Source organism: Macrobrachium nipponense, chromosome 11 (genome assembly GCF_015104395.2).
Source record: "Macrobrachium nipponense isolate FS-2020 chromosome 11, ASM1510439v2, whole genome shotgun sequence".
Classification (NCBI taxonomy): domain Eukaryota; kingdom Metazoa; phylum Arthropoda; class Malacostraca; order Decapoda; family Palaemonidae; genus Macrobrachium; species Macrobrachium nipponense.
Genome location: NC_061087.1, coordinates 57635919 through 57653418, shown reverse-complemented (window position 1 = coordinate 57653418; position 17500 = coordinate 57635919). Strand labels below are relative to the sequence as shown.

The window sequence follows — 17500 nt, the reverse complement described above, 5'->3', positions numbered from 1 at the left end:
CCAGTTTACCTTGGAGCAAACAACTCAAGTTTCCCAATGAAACCGATCAACTAGTGGAAATCAAAATATCTCCATGTGATAAAGCACACTGTAGTTGGTGCATTAAGGTTTTGAATTGAATATAGAATTTAGGCCAAAGGCCAAGCACTGGGACCTATAAGGTCATTCAGTGCGGAAACGGAAATTGACAGTAAAAATTTTGAAAGGTGTAGCAGGAGGATAACCTCGCAGTTGTATTGTGAATCATTTGTTAAGAGAGGATGGGAAGATGGAGGAAAGAGAACATGAATGGAGGTACTGGTACCCCTAAGGGAGGGATTAAGGCTTTCCAATTGTTAAATCATTATTACTATTCAGTAGATGAAACCTATTTAAATCGAACAAGCCCATTAAAAGGGCCATTGACTTGAAATTCAAGCTTCCAAAGAATATGGTGTTCATTAGGAACGATTAAGACGAATTAAAGGGAAATACAAAAAGAAGACATCCCACTTATCAAAAAAAAACAATATAAAAAAGTATTCAAACGCAAGAACAGTATGCTGGGGTCACACTTTCACGTATCACGACGGCGTATGCCCACGTATGTGGATCGTGGGCATCATCGCGGTGAAATGACTTTGAATAGCTGGTAAACAGGACACGGGCTAACGGACGTAAAGCCAGCACCGTAAATTGCGCCGCAAATGTACGCGCAAAGAAAGCAAGGTCGGACGTCTACTTGAAACTAACGCCGATATTGTAATGTTCTATGTACGTCAACTTCACGTCAAGACCACGCCCACCGTTTTGGTGCCGTAGGGTAAAAAAGGGCGGTCCTGTGAACAGAGCTTGCCGTTCCGTAAACAATCATTGTAACAGCTCGTCTCTTCGTTGTTTTCCTACAAATTTATCTATTTTAGTTTATGGTAACTTTTTGATAGTAGCCATCTGTAATATATATAATATGTAATTAATGTAGCATCACAAATAAATGAACATAGGATAAGTACTATATAAGACTAGCACTAGAATTTTCTTGCTTCGATTTTACCATTCAGACATACATTTAAACATATAAAACTGTTGACTATGGGCGATTTATATTTAAGCGATACAGAATAACATCTAATAACTTATCAAACATTTTTGGAAATAAATAGGAATTCTACCTATTCACGATAATATTTTTTAGATGTATATAAGAATTCCTCTCAGATATTTACATTATTTGTTACACCATTATTGTAAGACTGCTATTCAGAAGAAATAAATATCTTCGACAAGGGAACGTTCTGTCCCTCGTCAATGGGGGTAGCTTCATGGAGAGTTTCCGTGTCGCTGTCATCAGTCAGAATCTCATCCAACTCCGACTCCTGTAGGTGGAAGTTGACATTTTCCCTGTCCTGAATGTCTGCAGGAGTGGTTGTAGTAGTGGCTGTAGGAGTCTTTTCCGGGCCGAAAGAAGGTCCTGCAAGATGTGACGTTGATGGTCCCTCCTTGGTCGTTTTAGGAGGTTCGGCCTCTTGAAGGGCGCTGTGGAGAGCTTGAAGGAAACTGCTGGTCTTGGGAGACGGAAACAACAGCTGACCTGAGGGCGCCGACCTGACCTTTATACCACGCTACAGCGTTGCCATGTCGTACAGGGTTGTAAATGTGTGAATCGGTTTCGCCGTAGGCTACAGCGCAATTAGGAGGCCCGCGTGCTTCGCCGCGGAAAGAAAACAACGACGGCGAACGATGCTGGTGACCCTAGCGCTTACCCCGCAGCAGTCACCGTGGGTCCCAGATGCAATGCCTGGAGCTACGTCAGGTGACATTTGGCGTGAACACCCACGACTTGTTTTGAACATTTCAAAACTGGACTGGGCTACGGGGACCTAGTGGGCGGAGCTTAGCGCCCGGACGACCCATCACTGTACGTCTACGATTTTACGTATGTTTTACGTTAAATTAACGGTTTACTAACGTAAGCTGTTGCCAACTACCAATTTCCGCTCATGCGTGGGCGTGCGTGCGTTGATACGTGAATGTGTGACCTTAGCATTAGGGTAGTAATTCATTGCATTTCGCTGTAACTTCTGAAGTTCCAGTTGCAAAGCTTTGGCAGATTGTTTCACAGTCCAACGGTGGGAGGAATAAAGAGCCTCTGGATCTGAGAAGTTCGACAGCGAGGAACATTTACTGCATATTAGTGCTGCTGTTCAGCGAATCTTGTTGCTCGCGGCAGATAAAAGGGGATCAGGGATTATTGTGAATACAAAAGATCTCCGTCGAAATACATCTTATGAAAAAGTGACAATCAAGAGACCATCCGTCGGTGGTAATAGATTCGTAATTCAAATAAAAGAAACTCTGGCACATGGGCAAGTCATTATGCCTTATGGGCATAACCAATTTTGGACCAAATTCCACGTGATGGAAAAAGCTCAGTATTTCAACTTTGCAGCCCTGGTGCTACTTTAATTCACATGTTAGTTGCTCCTCCTTTGCTATTAATTCCCTTACTACCCAGTCATCCGTAACCCATAGCATGTTTGCCTGCAGCTTCTGGGCTACACAACTTTAATGTTCACACTTCTAGGATTTCGAGATTTAACTAATTTTCATGATAATTTCGAGCTGATCAATGTTTTAAGATTATATCATGTGATAACGAATATTGAAATCTTTAAAAACATAGCTTGGTCTAAAAGTACATCTAATTGGCAGGCAGGTTTGATACAAAAGCTATAATGTGTCTGAAGCATTATTATGAAAGACTGCTAGTAAAAAGAACAAAAGGGAGATCAGAACTTATAATGACCTCATATCTTGCAATTTCCTGGGCACTGAAGGGAAGACTTAGCAACAATCTTAAAAGTATTGTTCCAGCCATGTTGATGTCTCTACTTGAAGGAATAAACATGACTCCATTTAAATCACAGAAGAATGTTTGAGAGGCTATTAATGCTTTAAGCAGAAGAAAAGCTGTTATACATTTATCGAAGATCTCCGAGTTTGACAGATTTTCCTTATGATTGACCATGTGGTAGACGTTTTCAAAGTCTTCGGAAGTGAATTTTCCCTCTTCATTATAACCCCCTCCCGAGTATGGGTGATAGTTCTTTCTCTTTCTCTCTTCAGTTTTAGAAAATTATTTTGCTTAAATGTGGAAAGCCTTTTTTCTTTGAGGTAGGTCTTGCAAGAAAGCGAGACTTGAGTATTGCAATGAATCCACAGAGTTTATTGTCTGTAGAGGCAGACAATACGTATCGAAAATTGATTACATTCTAGAAAGTGGTCGCCAACCATGCCTTTAACCCAACAATCTATACTGCAAAATGCCACCTGGAATAAGAAAAAAAGGATATGGGTTAAATTTTATTTGATTTATATAGATTATTAGCATTATGCCAAGCTTTTGGGCAACTAAAGGCCTGTCCACACGACCGGGCCTGATCGGCGGACCTCCCCTCTAATGGGCACACTTGACGGGCAAACCGCCCAAATTGCGATGGGTCTTGTAGCGAAATCACTATGGTGGTGCCCGATGGCTTGAGCTTCGACCCTGGCAGACGTATGCTAACCATATACATTTCTTTTACTGAGCCATAATTTGCACCATATTCTCTTCTTTTTCTTCTTTTTCATCACACACGAAGCAATTATCATGCTACACAATATATTCTTTTTTTGCAGTAGGCACCATGTTTATCGTACCCCACTGAACACACTACTGGCATCGTCGGGCACGCCCACCTCTCCATCGCCTCATCCGTGTAGACAACATTCATGGGTGAGCCCGCCAGAATTTACCCATCAACCCCGGAGCACGCCGATCAGGCCCGTGCATGTGGACAGGCGTTTAGGCCATTCAGCGCTGAAACGGAAATTGGCAGTATAAGGCTTGAAAGCAGTAACATGAGGGAAAACTTTGCAGTTTCACTTTGAAACAATTGTTAGGAGAGGGTGGACAGTAAGACGGAAGAAAGAGAATATGAACGGAGGTGCAGTAAAAGGAATGAAAGTAGTTACAGCTAGGGGCCGAAGGGACACTGGAAAGATCCTTAAGTATTGCCTACATTGTACCGAATGAGGTGCAGTGACGGCACTACCCCCTACGGGGAGGGGACATGGGTTAAATGGTTAGATGTCAAAATTTAAGAAATTGTGTTAAAGTACACTTGGTTACAAAAAGCCTATTTTATATCTATTCAGATCCAATGACGTTAGTCTTAAAAAAATGATGAAGATAGTTTTCCAAAATATGAAATATGTGACCAAAATTATTAGACCTCTTGAAGCTGGGTATTCAGATAAGGTTTACGAAAATCTTTGCGAAGCATTGAACCACATTCGGCTTGCAAAGGAAGTTTGGTATAATTTACTGTAATTTAAATTATCGGCTCTGTTCATAAAAAAAAATATTGGCAAATGAAATACATCTGCATATTCTCATTTTATCTTCAATATGACATTGCCCATTATCTAAACTGGTAAATAAAAAGCTATTTGATACTTCGAGTGCACGAACTGTTAAAATAGGTTATCACGAAAATCATTATTTACCTTTGCACAACTGGGACAGGGATGAACAGCTAAACACCTTGCAAAGCAAGCATAACAGAAAATGTTCTGGTTACAATTGTACAGTGTAGAAACATAGCAAGAATCTATTGCTAATACATCTCCTGCAAAAAAAGTATAAAAATACACTTTAAAATGAAAGTATTTACTATTGAGATATTTGACTTTTGCAGATCCACTAATATCATTACATAAGGAAATGTTTCATATACCAATTTCCTAAATTCTAATTGGCCAAAGATACTTCCACTGACCCTCTGCAAATAAAGGAATCCAAAGGAAGGTGTAGTTCATGGAACCTAATTTAAACTGTTGACAGAATTAATATCCTTAGCAAGGTAACATACTTTATAGTCTGAAGAAAATGAAATTATATATCGCTCTCTTTCCTTTCCTTTTCTAATTACTACTTTTAAGATATATAGCTTTATAACTGCTAATTCCTTTCTATGATTCTCGTTCGCAATTTAAAGCAGTTTCCCTGATTAGTTATTACACGAATTTTATTGAAAATTACTGCTGTTCGTAAAGTTTTTTATTTGAATTTAATGTATCTAAATATATTGATAAATAAACTACATCTTAACATTATGCTCTTGCAATATAAATACGTTAATATTGTGGTAATGAGCTAAAGACCAAGAATTCATTTACTTTCATAAAAACGCTTAGTTCATTACATTAACAACCGCATTCATTTGATTGACTACTATATCATCTTCCAAATCATTGGTCTTTTTCTGGATACGAATGTATCACATTTTGTTCATCGCTGCTTGTTTCCATAATTATTCATCATCAGCATTTTGCATGCCTCGTTCACCACTTGGTTATCATTATTTCTTTTTCCTTTCCCGTCTTTCTAGGTGTATCTTCGCAATGTTAATCTTCACTGCAAATCTGCTTTTCATTTTCCTGAATATGCTTTCAGACTTAACTATAATTATGCCTTGAGGTCACGTGCCAAGTCTGTGAAGGTACGGTGATGGAGAGTCGTACGCTGTGCAGTTTCTTGGGACATGGTTGGAGTTTGTGTATCATTTCCGTATCTCTTCATTAACTTCTTCACCAATACGATTATAGCGTTCATACTTTCCAGCGTTTCAGTATCTCTAATAATTCATATTCTCCCTCTTCAGCAATATAATTTTCTAGTTCTATCATCTGCTGTTAATTAATGGTCTTTTTTTCTAATTATTACCCTGTTTCTCTCCCATAGCTCAACTGTATTTTACCATTTCAGAAGAAGCTTTTTCCTTATTAAAGACACATATTCTTGATTGAATTTCAAAATGACAGTCTGAGAGAAATTTACTTTCACTTTGTCAGAGTTTTTTCTCAGAAGTAAAGAAAATAAAACCGCTTAAGTAAATGCTTACCGTTGATAAGATGTTCATCACAATTTCCATTGTTACTTGTATTACTTTCTCCAAAGACTGGGCCCCATCTTCCAGCTCACTGAACCTTGTTTTCATTTTGTCAGTTCTTATTAACTGAACGACTACAATGTCACCTAAAGCCAATACTAGCTTTTAAAAAGGATCTCGGTAATTTCGTTCAATATGATATTTTTTGTGATCTGAAACAGTCTTCCCTCCCAAGACTCAAGCAAGTCAGTTGCTGAAGCCTCCATCAAAATTTTCTTAAAGATTTATGAAACATCCTCGAACTGAATATGTAACTGATATTTTTCCTGTGAGATTCCAATACGAAATCTATTTTGATCTGTTCCAAATACCTAGAATAATAAAACCATACAAAATGTACTGTATACAAGGCGAGTATTATTCTCTAGAAAATGCAACCGATTATCCATCCTTGGAATGATTAAGATTTTGAAAAAAAAAAAATAATAGTTAACCATTCATCCAGAAGGTGCAAAGAAATGTTTAAATGATATCACAACTTTCTTTCAGATTTCATTTACTAGTAGTATACCGCTCCAACAGATTAAAGAGCATTATATACTAACAATCTAAAAAATTCTAGAATAACAAAAATCTTGACCTGATATAATTAGTGGACAATATTGTATAATAAGCATCTGTAAATGAATATCACACTGCACTTCTGCGTTGACTAAAAATTGTCTCCATGAAAGCTTAATTAAAATACTATATCAAGACAGAAGGTGAAGTATGGATTATGGATGTGAGCATCAATGACAGATCACAGATGTCTGACAAACAACCTCTGCAAAAAATGCTGAGCACAATAATACTGCTTATTTGGCAAACTGCTTTTCTTTTTTAGGACCTTTACATAGTTTGTTACGGCAGAGTAGTCTTGTTTAGATAAAGGTTTATTTAAAGTAAGCTTCATAACAACAAATTTATAGCGTTCCCTGGCAATCTTGATACCTGCTATAGTCTTCCACCAAGTAGCCTGAGATCGAATATTTGGTTTATATTTAAGTTCGCATTGAGGACAAACTGGATTGATTTCGGTGAGAGGCACAGCAGAGTGACAGTTTAGGCAGGGAATCTGAAGGTTAGCCAAATCACTGAAGAGAGGCCAGTTTTCATTGCAAGCTTCACAGCGACAATTAACGAAGTACTTCACCAAACGGGCCTTTCGAACGTTAAGTGTTGCTTCACCATAGTTTCCTATATAATTGTATGTAATTTCTTCCCCCATTGAAATAAAGGTTATAGCTCTTAAGAACATCATTTTACCGTCAAAGTAAGCTAGCGCTGTTGGGTTACATGAATGGTTAATCAGAGATAAGGTTGGGAAAACTCCAGCACCTAGGACCGTGACAGGTAGAGTCTCATCTTCAGCATCAGAAATCTGGAAAAAGAAATTAGACTTAGGAATAACAATGTTTTATTGACTCTTGCCATAGTATGTAAGTTATTTCAAGTCATTTATTCATAGCTAAGAACAGAAACATTGAAGACGGAGGGTTAGTTGCATCTTTAACGCGGTGTTAGTAGTATTTCACGTTGGGCTAGCCTTATTTCACGTAGGGTTAGCAACTTCTGCTGATGAAATTCCCTGGATTGACCGCCCTCCTTAACTGGCTTCGTTTGCAGACCAAGAATTGTACTAAGTTATAAGGTTACATATAAAGCCTCTAGAATACCGATTTGGTTATTATATAAAAAGTTCTTACTAAACTTTTCTTTAATGTCAGAGTAATAGATTCGTAATTCAAATAAAAGAAGCTCTGGCACATGGGCAAGTCATTATGCCTTATGGGCATAACCAATTTTGGACCAAATTCCACGTGATGGAAAAAGCTCAGTATTTCAACTTTGCAGCCCTGGTGCTACTTTAATTCACATGTTAGTTGCTCCTCCTTTGCTATTAATTCCCTTACTACCCAGTCATCCGTAACCCATAGCATGTTTGCCTGCAGCTTCTGGGCTACACAACTTTAATGTTCACACTTCTAGGATTTCGAGATTTAACTAATTTTCATGATAATTTCGAGCTGATCAATGTTTTAAGATTATATCATGTGATAACGAATATTGAAATCTTTAAAAACATAGCTTGGTCTAAAAGTACATCTAATTGGCAGGCAGGTTTGATACAAAAGCTATAATGTGTCTGAAGCATTATTATGAAAGACTGCTAGTAAAAAGAACAAAAGGGAGATCAGAACTTATAATGACCTCATATCTTGCAATTTCCTGGGCACTGAAGGGAAGACTTAGCAACAATCTTAAAAGTATTGTTCCAGCCATGTTGATGTCTCTACTTGAAGGAATAAACATGACTCCATTTAAATCACAGAAGAATGTTTGAGAGGCTATTAATGCTTTAAGCAGAAGAAAAGCTGTTATACATTTATCGAAGATCTCCGAGTTTGACAGATTTTCCTTATGATTGACCATGTGGTAGACGTTTTCAAAGTCTTCGGAAGTGAATTTTCCCTCTTCATTATAACCCCGAAGTATGGGTGATAGTTCTTTCTCTTCTCTCTTCAGTTTAGAAATTATTTTGCTTAAATGTGGAAAGCCTTCTTTGAGTAGGATCTTGCAAGCGAGACTTGATATTGCATGATCCACAGAGTTATTCTGTAGAGCAGACAAGTATGAAAATTGATTACATTCTAGAAAGTGGTCGCCAACCATGCCTTTAACCCAACAATCTATACTGCAAAATGCCACCTGGAATAAGAAAAAAAGGATATGGGTTAAATTTTATTTGATTTATATAGATTATTAGCATTATGCCAAGCTTTTGGGCAACTAAAGGCCTGTCCACACGACCGGGCCTGATCGGCGGACCTCCCCTCTAATGGGCACACTTGACGGGCAAACCGCCAAATTGCCCGATGGGTCTTGTAGCGAAATCACTATGGTGGTGCCCGATGGCTTGAGCTTCGACCCTGGCAGACGTATGCTAACCATATACATTTCTTTTACTGAGCCATAATTTGCACCATATTCTCTTCTTTTTCATCACACACGAAGCAATTATCATGCTACACAATATATTCTTTTTTTGCAGTAGGCACCATGTTTATCGTACCCCACTGAACACACTACTGGCATCGTCGGGCACGCCCACCTCTCCATCGCCTCATCCGTGTAGACAACATTCATGGGTGAGCCCGCCAGAATTTACCATTCAACCCCGGAGCACGCCGATCAGGCCCGTGCATGTGGACAGGCGTTTAGGCCATTCAGCGCTGAAACGGAAATTGGCAGTATAAGGCTTGAAAGCAGTAACATGAGGGAAAACTTTGCAGTTTCACTTTGAAACAATTGTTAGGAGAGGGTGGACAGTAAGACGGAAGAAAGAGAATATGAACGGAGGTGCAGTAAAAGGAATGAAAGTAGTTACAGCTAGGGGCCGAAGGGACACTGGAAAGATCCTTAAGTATTGCCTACATTGTACCGAATGAGGTGCAGTGACGGCACTACCCCCCTACGGGGACATGGGTTAAATGGTTAGATGTCAAAATTTAAGAAATTGTGTTAAAGTACACTTGGTTACAAAAAGCCTATTTTATATCTATTCAGATCCAATGACGTTAGTCTTAAAAAAATGATGAAGATAGTTTTCCAAAATATGAAATATGTGACCAAAATTATTAGACCTCTTGAAGCTGGGTATTCAGATAAGGTTTACGAAAATCTTTGCGAAGCATTGAACCACATTCGGCTTGCAAAGGAAGATTGGTATAATTTACTGTAATTTAAATTATCGGCTCTGTTCATAAAAAAAAATATTGGCAAATGAAATACATCTGCATATTCTCATTTTATCTTCAATATGACATTGCCCATTATCTAAACTGGTAAATAAAAAGCTATTTGATACTTCGAGTGCACGAACTGTTAAAATAGGTTATCACGAAAATCATTATTTACCTTTGCACAACTGGGACAGGGATGAACAGCTAAACACCTTGCAAAGCAAGCATAACAGAAAATGTTCTGGTTACAATTGTACAGTGTAGAAACATAGCAAGAATCTATTGCTAATACATCTCCTGCAAAAAAAGTATAAAAATACACTTTAAAATGAAAGTATTTACTATTGAGATATTTGACTTTTGCAGATCCACTAATATCATTACATAAGGAAATGTTTCATATACCAATTTCCTAAATTCTAATTGGCCAAAGATACTTCCACTGACCCTCTGCAAATTTCTCATCAAAACGTTTTGCAAGCAATTTTATATAAACCGCAGCCTCAACCTACCTACTTCTAGCCTTATGGGGCTTTAATGATGCTGTTTGACTAAAAACTCTAATTTCTACCATTGTTCACTACTCTTCCATTTAAAAATGATGCCATCTTTCCTTCTCAACTATAATCCTTTTTGACAGGTGCCTGATCTCTCCTGACTTGCACAGCACAAGTCTCCATGCTGCGGTCTTTAGCAAGTACCACTCGGATTAGCTTGACGTATGAAGTAACACTCACTGTATTGTCCAATAGACTATGTATCCTGATCTTTGCAACCATACATCAAGTATTCCTTATCAATGACTTTCATTCAAAGTATCTTCCAAGTCTGATATTTTCTCATGTTAGATTGTATTTTCTATAACAAGCTTGTTAGTATTCACTCCATAACTATACTGCCGTCCCCCATATACTCGTTAGCCTTTCCTCTCTTCTTTTACTTTTGTACTACCAAGTTTAAAACCTCTTTCTGTATTATTCACTTCCATCATTTAGGGCAAATCATCTAGGCCATCTCTGACAGATGATAGAAATTCTTCCCTACTGTCAGGGTAAAATCTGAATGACAATAATTATGAATTCTGACTAACTGTCGGTTTGACTTGTATATTTGCTCTTACCTTACCTGTTAACTCATAACTACCTGGTTATTTTAAGTTGAAATCTGGTTGATATACTTATCTGTAAGGAAAGAATCATCAGACCTATAAGGAATATAGAATTAGATAGATTTTCATCTTTTCAAAAAAAGAATTACTTTCTTTGAAAGCAAACTTATCACAAACAGAATTTCCAAGAAGAGAATTGCTTTCAGCAATAATTTCACAGTCAACTCTCTTATCAGCAACTGCAGTTTCAAATCTTTAAATTTAGCTTTTATATAACTAAGAATCTTCACTATCAAGCTAAAATCCACCACTAAGTAACAACATTCACCTGTAAGTGTGTCTGCACCTAAGTGTTCAAGATGTAGTCTTTGTGATAGGTTGCGTTGTAGAGTAGTACCTCTACATTCATTAAACACACACACACACACTCTCTCATACACACACACACATACACATACACATACACACATATATATATACATGGAAACTTGACTAAAACTGAGACTTGACATGCAAAACAATTATGAATAACGAAAAGAACATTTAAATATCTCAGCAAAATTATATATATACATAAAAAGAACTCCAACACATAATCAAAAGGAAGAGACGTTTATAAAACTACAGCTGAAAACAGCTCCACACTTAACCAACCTTTCACCATCAAAGAATTACAGAAAATTTAGGATAAAAATAAGGGGACAGCAGAGGAATGGTTGTTTAGAGTTGGAACTCGTAATTAGATGTTTAGATTCCAAAATCAACAGTTTGTCGAGTTCCTTTGTTTGGCCAATAATTTCTAAATCTTCCTATTTGATTGTAGGTTTACATTTAATAGTGTGATTCCTTATATAAGAAGTTTCTAGGTTAGATAGCTTACACCCAGTTCTATAACTAACGCCCCAATAAGAATCGTTTCGGACTCTCAGAAGATGCCGAGTAGATCCTATGCATTTTCCCAGTTTACATCTGGGACAAGTATATTCATAAACGACACCTGACATCATCAAAGGGCAAATCCAATCTTTAAACTTGAAGAGCGAGCCAATGGTCTTTGGAATCAAGCTGTAGATTTATGGCTCCAAAATGTTTGTGTACAATCTTAGTAATGTCTCTAAAAAATTATCATTTAATAAAAAGGTAATTTTTATATAAGTAACTTACCAAGTAACTACATGGCTGAATCCCACATTAAACGGACGTGGAACAGTATGGATTGGACATATGCTAACTAAAAATACCCAATAATGTGATGAATTTATGATAGTAAATTAGCTAGTATTGTGACAATACTTGTATCTTTATTTGGTGAGAGAGCTACTGACCTGTACTGGTATGACAAGTAAGGTCAGGAGTCACCTCTACTTAAAAGGAATACTTTGCAACCAAGGAGTACTCTGATGGCTATCAAAACTTTGTGATGAAGAGAAGCCCTTGCCCTGTTCTATTCAAGAAAATCACCAGATATATACAATTTACCTAAACACCATTAAAACAAATACCATTACCCATCCATAAAAACAAGATTCGTGGGTACTCTGGGTACAAAGCACCCCAAGCTTTCCAAAACTTGTCAACCAATTGTCAAGGCGAGTGGATAGAGGAGAAATTATTCTCATACTCCTCTTTCCCTAACACCATGCCAGCTATAGATAACAGTCCTAAGGCAATACAGTTATCATAGATTATCTCAACATTACATAAATAAAAATGTGCAAAAACGGATTTACATCTACAAAAAGGAGATTCCAAAACAGACATAAAAAGTAGGTTCCACAACAGACATAAGTGATAAATTACTTTTAAAGGTCAACGAAGTGGCTACTGCTCTAATTTCATGGGTTTTAACATTACAAGCAGGAAAATTCTCATCCTTAATCGTCGTGTGAGCTTCAGTGATGATATCTCTCAGAAATAACGTCAGAGCATTTTTGCATAAAGGACGAGAGGGATCCTTGACTGAGCACCAAAGGTTAGACGAGTTGCTTCTTATTTCTTTAATCCTGTCCAAGTAAAACTTTAGAGCTCTTACTGGACACAGACTTCTCTCTTGATCCGTAGGACCACAGATATCAGTCAATGCTTTGGTTGTGAATGAGTGGGGCCAGGGATTGACAAAGTGTTTCATTTATGGCTAAGAAACCCAGAGTGAAAGAACACACCGCATTTCCTTGAGTGAAACCAAGGCTTGAATCTTGCTTACTCTTTTGGCTGTATTCGGAAGGAGGTCCTGAAATCCATTTAAGGCCAACATCTAGATTCCATGAAGGCAAAGTTGTCCTTTCTAGCCTGGAAATCTCGAAAGACTTAACTATATCGGTGATATCAGCATTGGCAGATGGGTCCAATCCCCTGTGCTTGAACAATGAGTTTAACATAGCTCTGTAGCCCGTTATGGTTGATGTAGCTAAACGTTATGACGTTCTTAAAAAGAGAAGAAAATCAACTATTTGAGTTATAGTGGTAGAAGATCTTGCAATAGCCTCCACCTCTGTTCTTGAGAAGCCTTTTAACCTGACAAGCTTCAGGACAGTCTGAAGCCAGTCAGAACATGAGTGGATAGTCCCCGATGAAACTGCTGGAAGTACAGTGGCTAGAATAGACTTCCTTTTGTGGCCAAAAAAGGGCTATCAAAATCATTGAAACGTTGTTGTGAGACTAAATCTTGTTTATGACATCCCTCACCAAACTAAATGATGGGAATGCATAAACACTGAGATTCGACCAGTATAGCATCATCGCATCTATTCCTCATGCTAGCGGGTCTGGGACAGGTGAGCACTAAAGGGGAAGTCTGATTCCTCAGCATAGTAAATAGTAGGTCTATTGACCATTTCCACAAGTTGGTGTAAACCTGTGGATTCAATGTCCATTTCATCAGTAGAACCTGTTTGTGGCAATTTCTCATCCGCCAGGATGTTTAACTTTCCTTGAATATACCTTGTGAAAATCTTCGTACAATTGTCTTGAGCCCAAATAAGATGATCCCTGGCCATCTTGTAGAGCGATTAGGAATTTTTTCCTCACTAATTCTTTATATATACCAGGGCCATAATATTGTCTGAATGAACAACAGTTGTGATGTTGTGTGTCACAGTTGCAAAGTGCTGAAGGGACCAATGTATCGCCTTGAGCTCTTTCACACTGATATGAAGATTCTTGTCTTCTGGAGACCACGACCCCAATACTTTCACATTTAACAGAGTCGCATCCCAACAAAGGTCTGATGCGTCTGAGAATAGTGTGTGGTTGGAGCTTAGAGGAAAAAGATTTCCCCTCCACAAATCTTCCTCCTGTGAGCCACCAGGTTTTTATCTTGATCTCTGGAGTGATCCGAAAAACAAGTTAGTCCGGATGAAGCTTCTTTTGCCAACTCACTTTGAGGAAAAACTGAAGCAGTCTTATGTGAAGTCTTACCAAAGTGACAAACTTCCTGATCGATGACAGAGTGCCGAGCAGGCTCAACCAGTCCTAGGCAGAGCACGACGGGTGATCAGCAAACTTCTGCACTGCTTATAGGCAAGAGTGGACTCTCTTGTCCGATGGAAAAGCCCAAAAACTCGGATATTCTATCTTCATGCCCAAATAAAGAATTGACTGAGTTGGAACTAGTTGGGACTTGACCTGGTTAATTATTATACCCAATTCTTGAGCTAACTGAAGAGTCTGCCAAAAGTCCTCCATGCATTGCGCTTCCAATGGGGAGCAGAGTAGCCAGTCTTCTAAATAAAGACAAATGTTGATTCCCGAGAAGTGTAACTATTTTGCAACAGGAGCCAGAACACTGGTGAACACTTGTGGCACTGTGGAGAGGCCAAAGCAAAGGGCCAAAACTGAAAAATCTTGCCAAGGAACACAAACCTGAGAAATTTCTTGGATTCCTGATGAATGGGAATATGGAAATATGCATCATGCATATCTATTGTTACCATCGAATCCCCTTGATGGATGGCTGATAGGACTGAATGAGTGGTTTTCATCTTTAATTTTGTTGTTTTTAAAAAAGAAATTCAGGGTGTTGACATCCAGGACAGGTCTCACACCCCTCGATGACTTAGGGCGAAGGAAAAGATGGTTTTAAAATCTCTCGGTGGTTGCATCTTCGACGATCTCCACTGCTTCCTTCCTGAGAAGGGAGTAGGCTTTCATGCTGACTGGAGAGGAAGTTAAGGATGGATTCTCTTTGAATGAGATAGCATATCCCTCTTTCAATACCTTCAAGACCCATGGTTTGACATTCCAGAACTGATTTAATCTGGCTCCCACCTGAACATGGAGGATGGGAATCCTACTTATGAGGAATGGGTTTACCAGCTGTCTTCTTGGCTGTCTCTTGTTGCATGGATATAAGTCTGTTGGTGCTGCTGATACTTGCCTCTGCCTCCCCGAAAAGACTACTGTGGCAAAGGAGCAGCATTTCTAGGTTCAAACGGGACTGAAGGCTGGCATCTTGGCTCCTTAGATTGCTTAGATGAGGCTGCCAATAGGTCTTGGGTGGACTTCTTTTGAAGTTCCGCTGTGATGTGCTCTATTGTGGCCTGGGGAAACAGCCTACTGCAATCCAACGAAGCATAAAGCAGAGCTGATCGTTGGGATGGTGTAACCCCTTTAGTTGTAAAAGTACACCATTGCTTCCTCTTTTTTAGGACTCCGGCTGTAAACAAGGAAGCCACTTCTTGAGAACCATACTAATTTACTGGTGCAAGAGAGCACACCTAACCAATCAGCCAAAAAGTTAGCTTGAAGAGAGATGCAATCCTCAATTTTCTTTGCTAATGCGCCTATTGTCCAGTCTAAAAAGTTGAACATTTCAAAGACTTGAACATATTCTTGACAGTGATCCAGCTCTGATGCTATGAAAAAAACTTCATAGAAGTAAAGAAGTGAAAGCCGAACATCTGGATGAATCAATTAACCCAGAGAAATCACCTTAGGAGGAGGCAGCCACTCCCAATGACGGTACTTTTCGTTTCATAGTAGCAAGAAGGAGGAGCGCCAAAAACAGCCTTCCCTGAGTCCCTTTTCTCTGAAAGCCAATTCTCATTGCCCACTAAAGCTTTCCTGAATGAAGAAGAGAGAACCATTTTTGGTAAGGATGAGGCTTCTGAAGGCTCTCATAAAAAAAGCCAAACCTGGAGACAACTTCTTCTTCCTCATTCAACATCAGAGAATTAGGTACATCTGAAGGTTCTCAGTTAACCGACTGATTCTGAAGGAAGTCAAGGATACTGTCAAGCTGATGCCAGATAGGATCTAACGAAGGATCCTGAGCTGAAGGAGGGTGCATCCTAATCACACCTGTCTGATGGCACAGATCTGAAAGAGAATATGACTCTCTCACCTGAAATGAAAAATGGACTTGTACTGCTGAACTCTCATGCACAATATAATTAGGTAAAGTACCTGTAACATTGTCTGGCCAACTGGGGCCTACAGACCCCTCGACACTCTGATACCTGGATCCCTTGGAACCCCCTAAACACTTAGAACCATAAGATCCCACTGCACACTTGCATTCGTCCGGCATGGATCTGCCTGCTCCCACAACACCTTTGGATCCCTCGTATCCCGCAGAACACTTGAATCTCTCTGTTTCTAGCAAGAGATTCTTGGAAGATCATTTGAGCACTGCACAATGGTATCCAACTCAGAAAACACAGGTGACGCTTGTTTGAGAATGTTCCAAAAACTACATAAAGGTTCGAGACTGCAATCCCAATCCTTAGATCTCTTACATGGAAGAGGAGAGTGACAATCTGCAAAAGATATTGGCATTTTCAGCAGTTTAGAAGATCTCCTAAATTGCCAACTACTCCCCTTACTAGCACAAGAATCAGAACCACTTGATGAAAGTACATGAATACCGAGTTGGACGCCTTTCCTTTGGTTATCCACCAGAACTTCAGTTCACCTCCTCCCAGGGACAGGGGAGTTGGACAGTGACTGTAGTCTGAGAGCATCGGGGGACAAGTAGCTACCGCCTCCACTGTATTTGCACTTTTACTTGCACTGGTTTTATCAAAAAGACATTTAACAGAAGTCCCAATTTGTGCAACAGTACTAACTAACAAATTAATCTTATGATCCATCCTAGCTTCTAAACTGGCAATGGTGTTGAAATCAGACGGTTGTAGCTAAGTAAAGGAGTTAACATGAAAAGTTTGGAGGTTGTTAATAGGACAGAAATTCATCACAGGTGTTGAAGGAGCGGGAATAAAAGGAGAACTCAGGCTAACAGACCATTTAGCTTCGGCCTTAGCCGCCGCCCCTCTGTCTATTTTTCTCTAGCTTGTCTAGATAATTACATAAAGTCCTCCACTTTTCTTGATCCCAGTCTTCACATTCATCACATGTGAGGTTGACAGTACAATTTTGTCCCCTACATTGATAACAAATTGAGTGAGAGTCATATTTAATGGAGTTAATTCTGGTATTGCAGCCTTTACTGCAATGTTGGATACTAGATAAACTAGATTCAGACATCTTATAAGTTACAATCGGTTATAAAGCCAACCAAGCTAATATAATTAGCAAGAAAGCTACCAAACTCAAAGAGTACTTCACCAAAAACAGCTTGTAAAACAACCATCTGGTGAAAGAATTTCTAAACCGCAGCTGACCGAACCATTGGCGTGCAGTTGTTGGGTGGCAGAAATGAATTGAGCTCTTTAGCTGCGTTGTACCTTTACCGA

At 38.9% G+C, this 17500-nt stretch overlaps 1 protein-coding gene across 2 annotated transcripts in view; it reads right to left on the bottom strand.

Moving 5' to 3' along the window:
* Window positions 1–6457: 6457 nt before the first annotated feature.
* LOC135206089 (SET and MYND domain-containing protein 4-like) overlaps window positions 6458–17500 on the bottom strand; it is a 58706-nt gene continuing 47663 nt past the window's right edge. Inside the window, exons 3-5 of one of the 2 annotated variants that reach the window (XM_064237321.1) lie at window positions 9876–9997; window positions 8169–8573; window positions 6458–7338 (exon numbers count right to left, since the gene is read on the bottom strand). In XM_064237321.1, the coding sequence (XP_064093391.1) occupies window positions 6718–7338; window positions 8169–8573; window positions 9876–9997 (1148 nt within the window). In that variant the 3' untranslated portion in view covers window positions 6458–6717. Of the gene's footprint in view, window positions 7339–8168; window positions 8667–9875; window positions 9998–17500 lie in introns of both variants that reach the window. The other variant, XM_064237312.1, reaches the window with a different exon arrangement.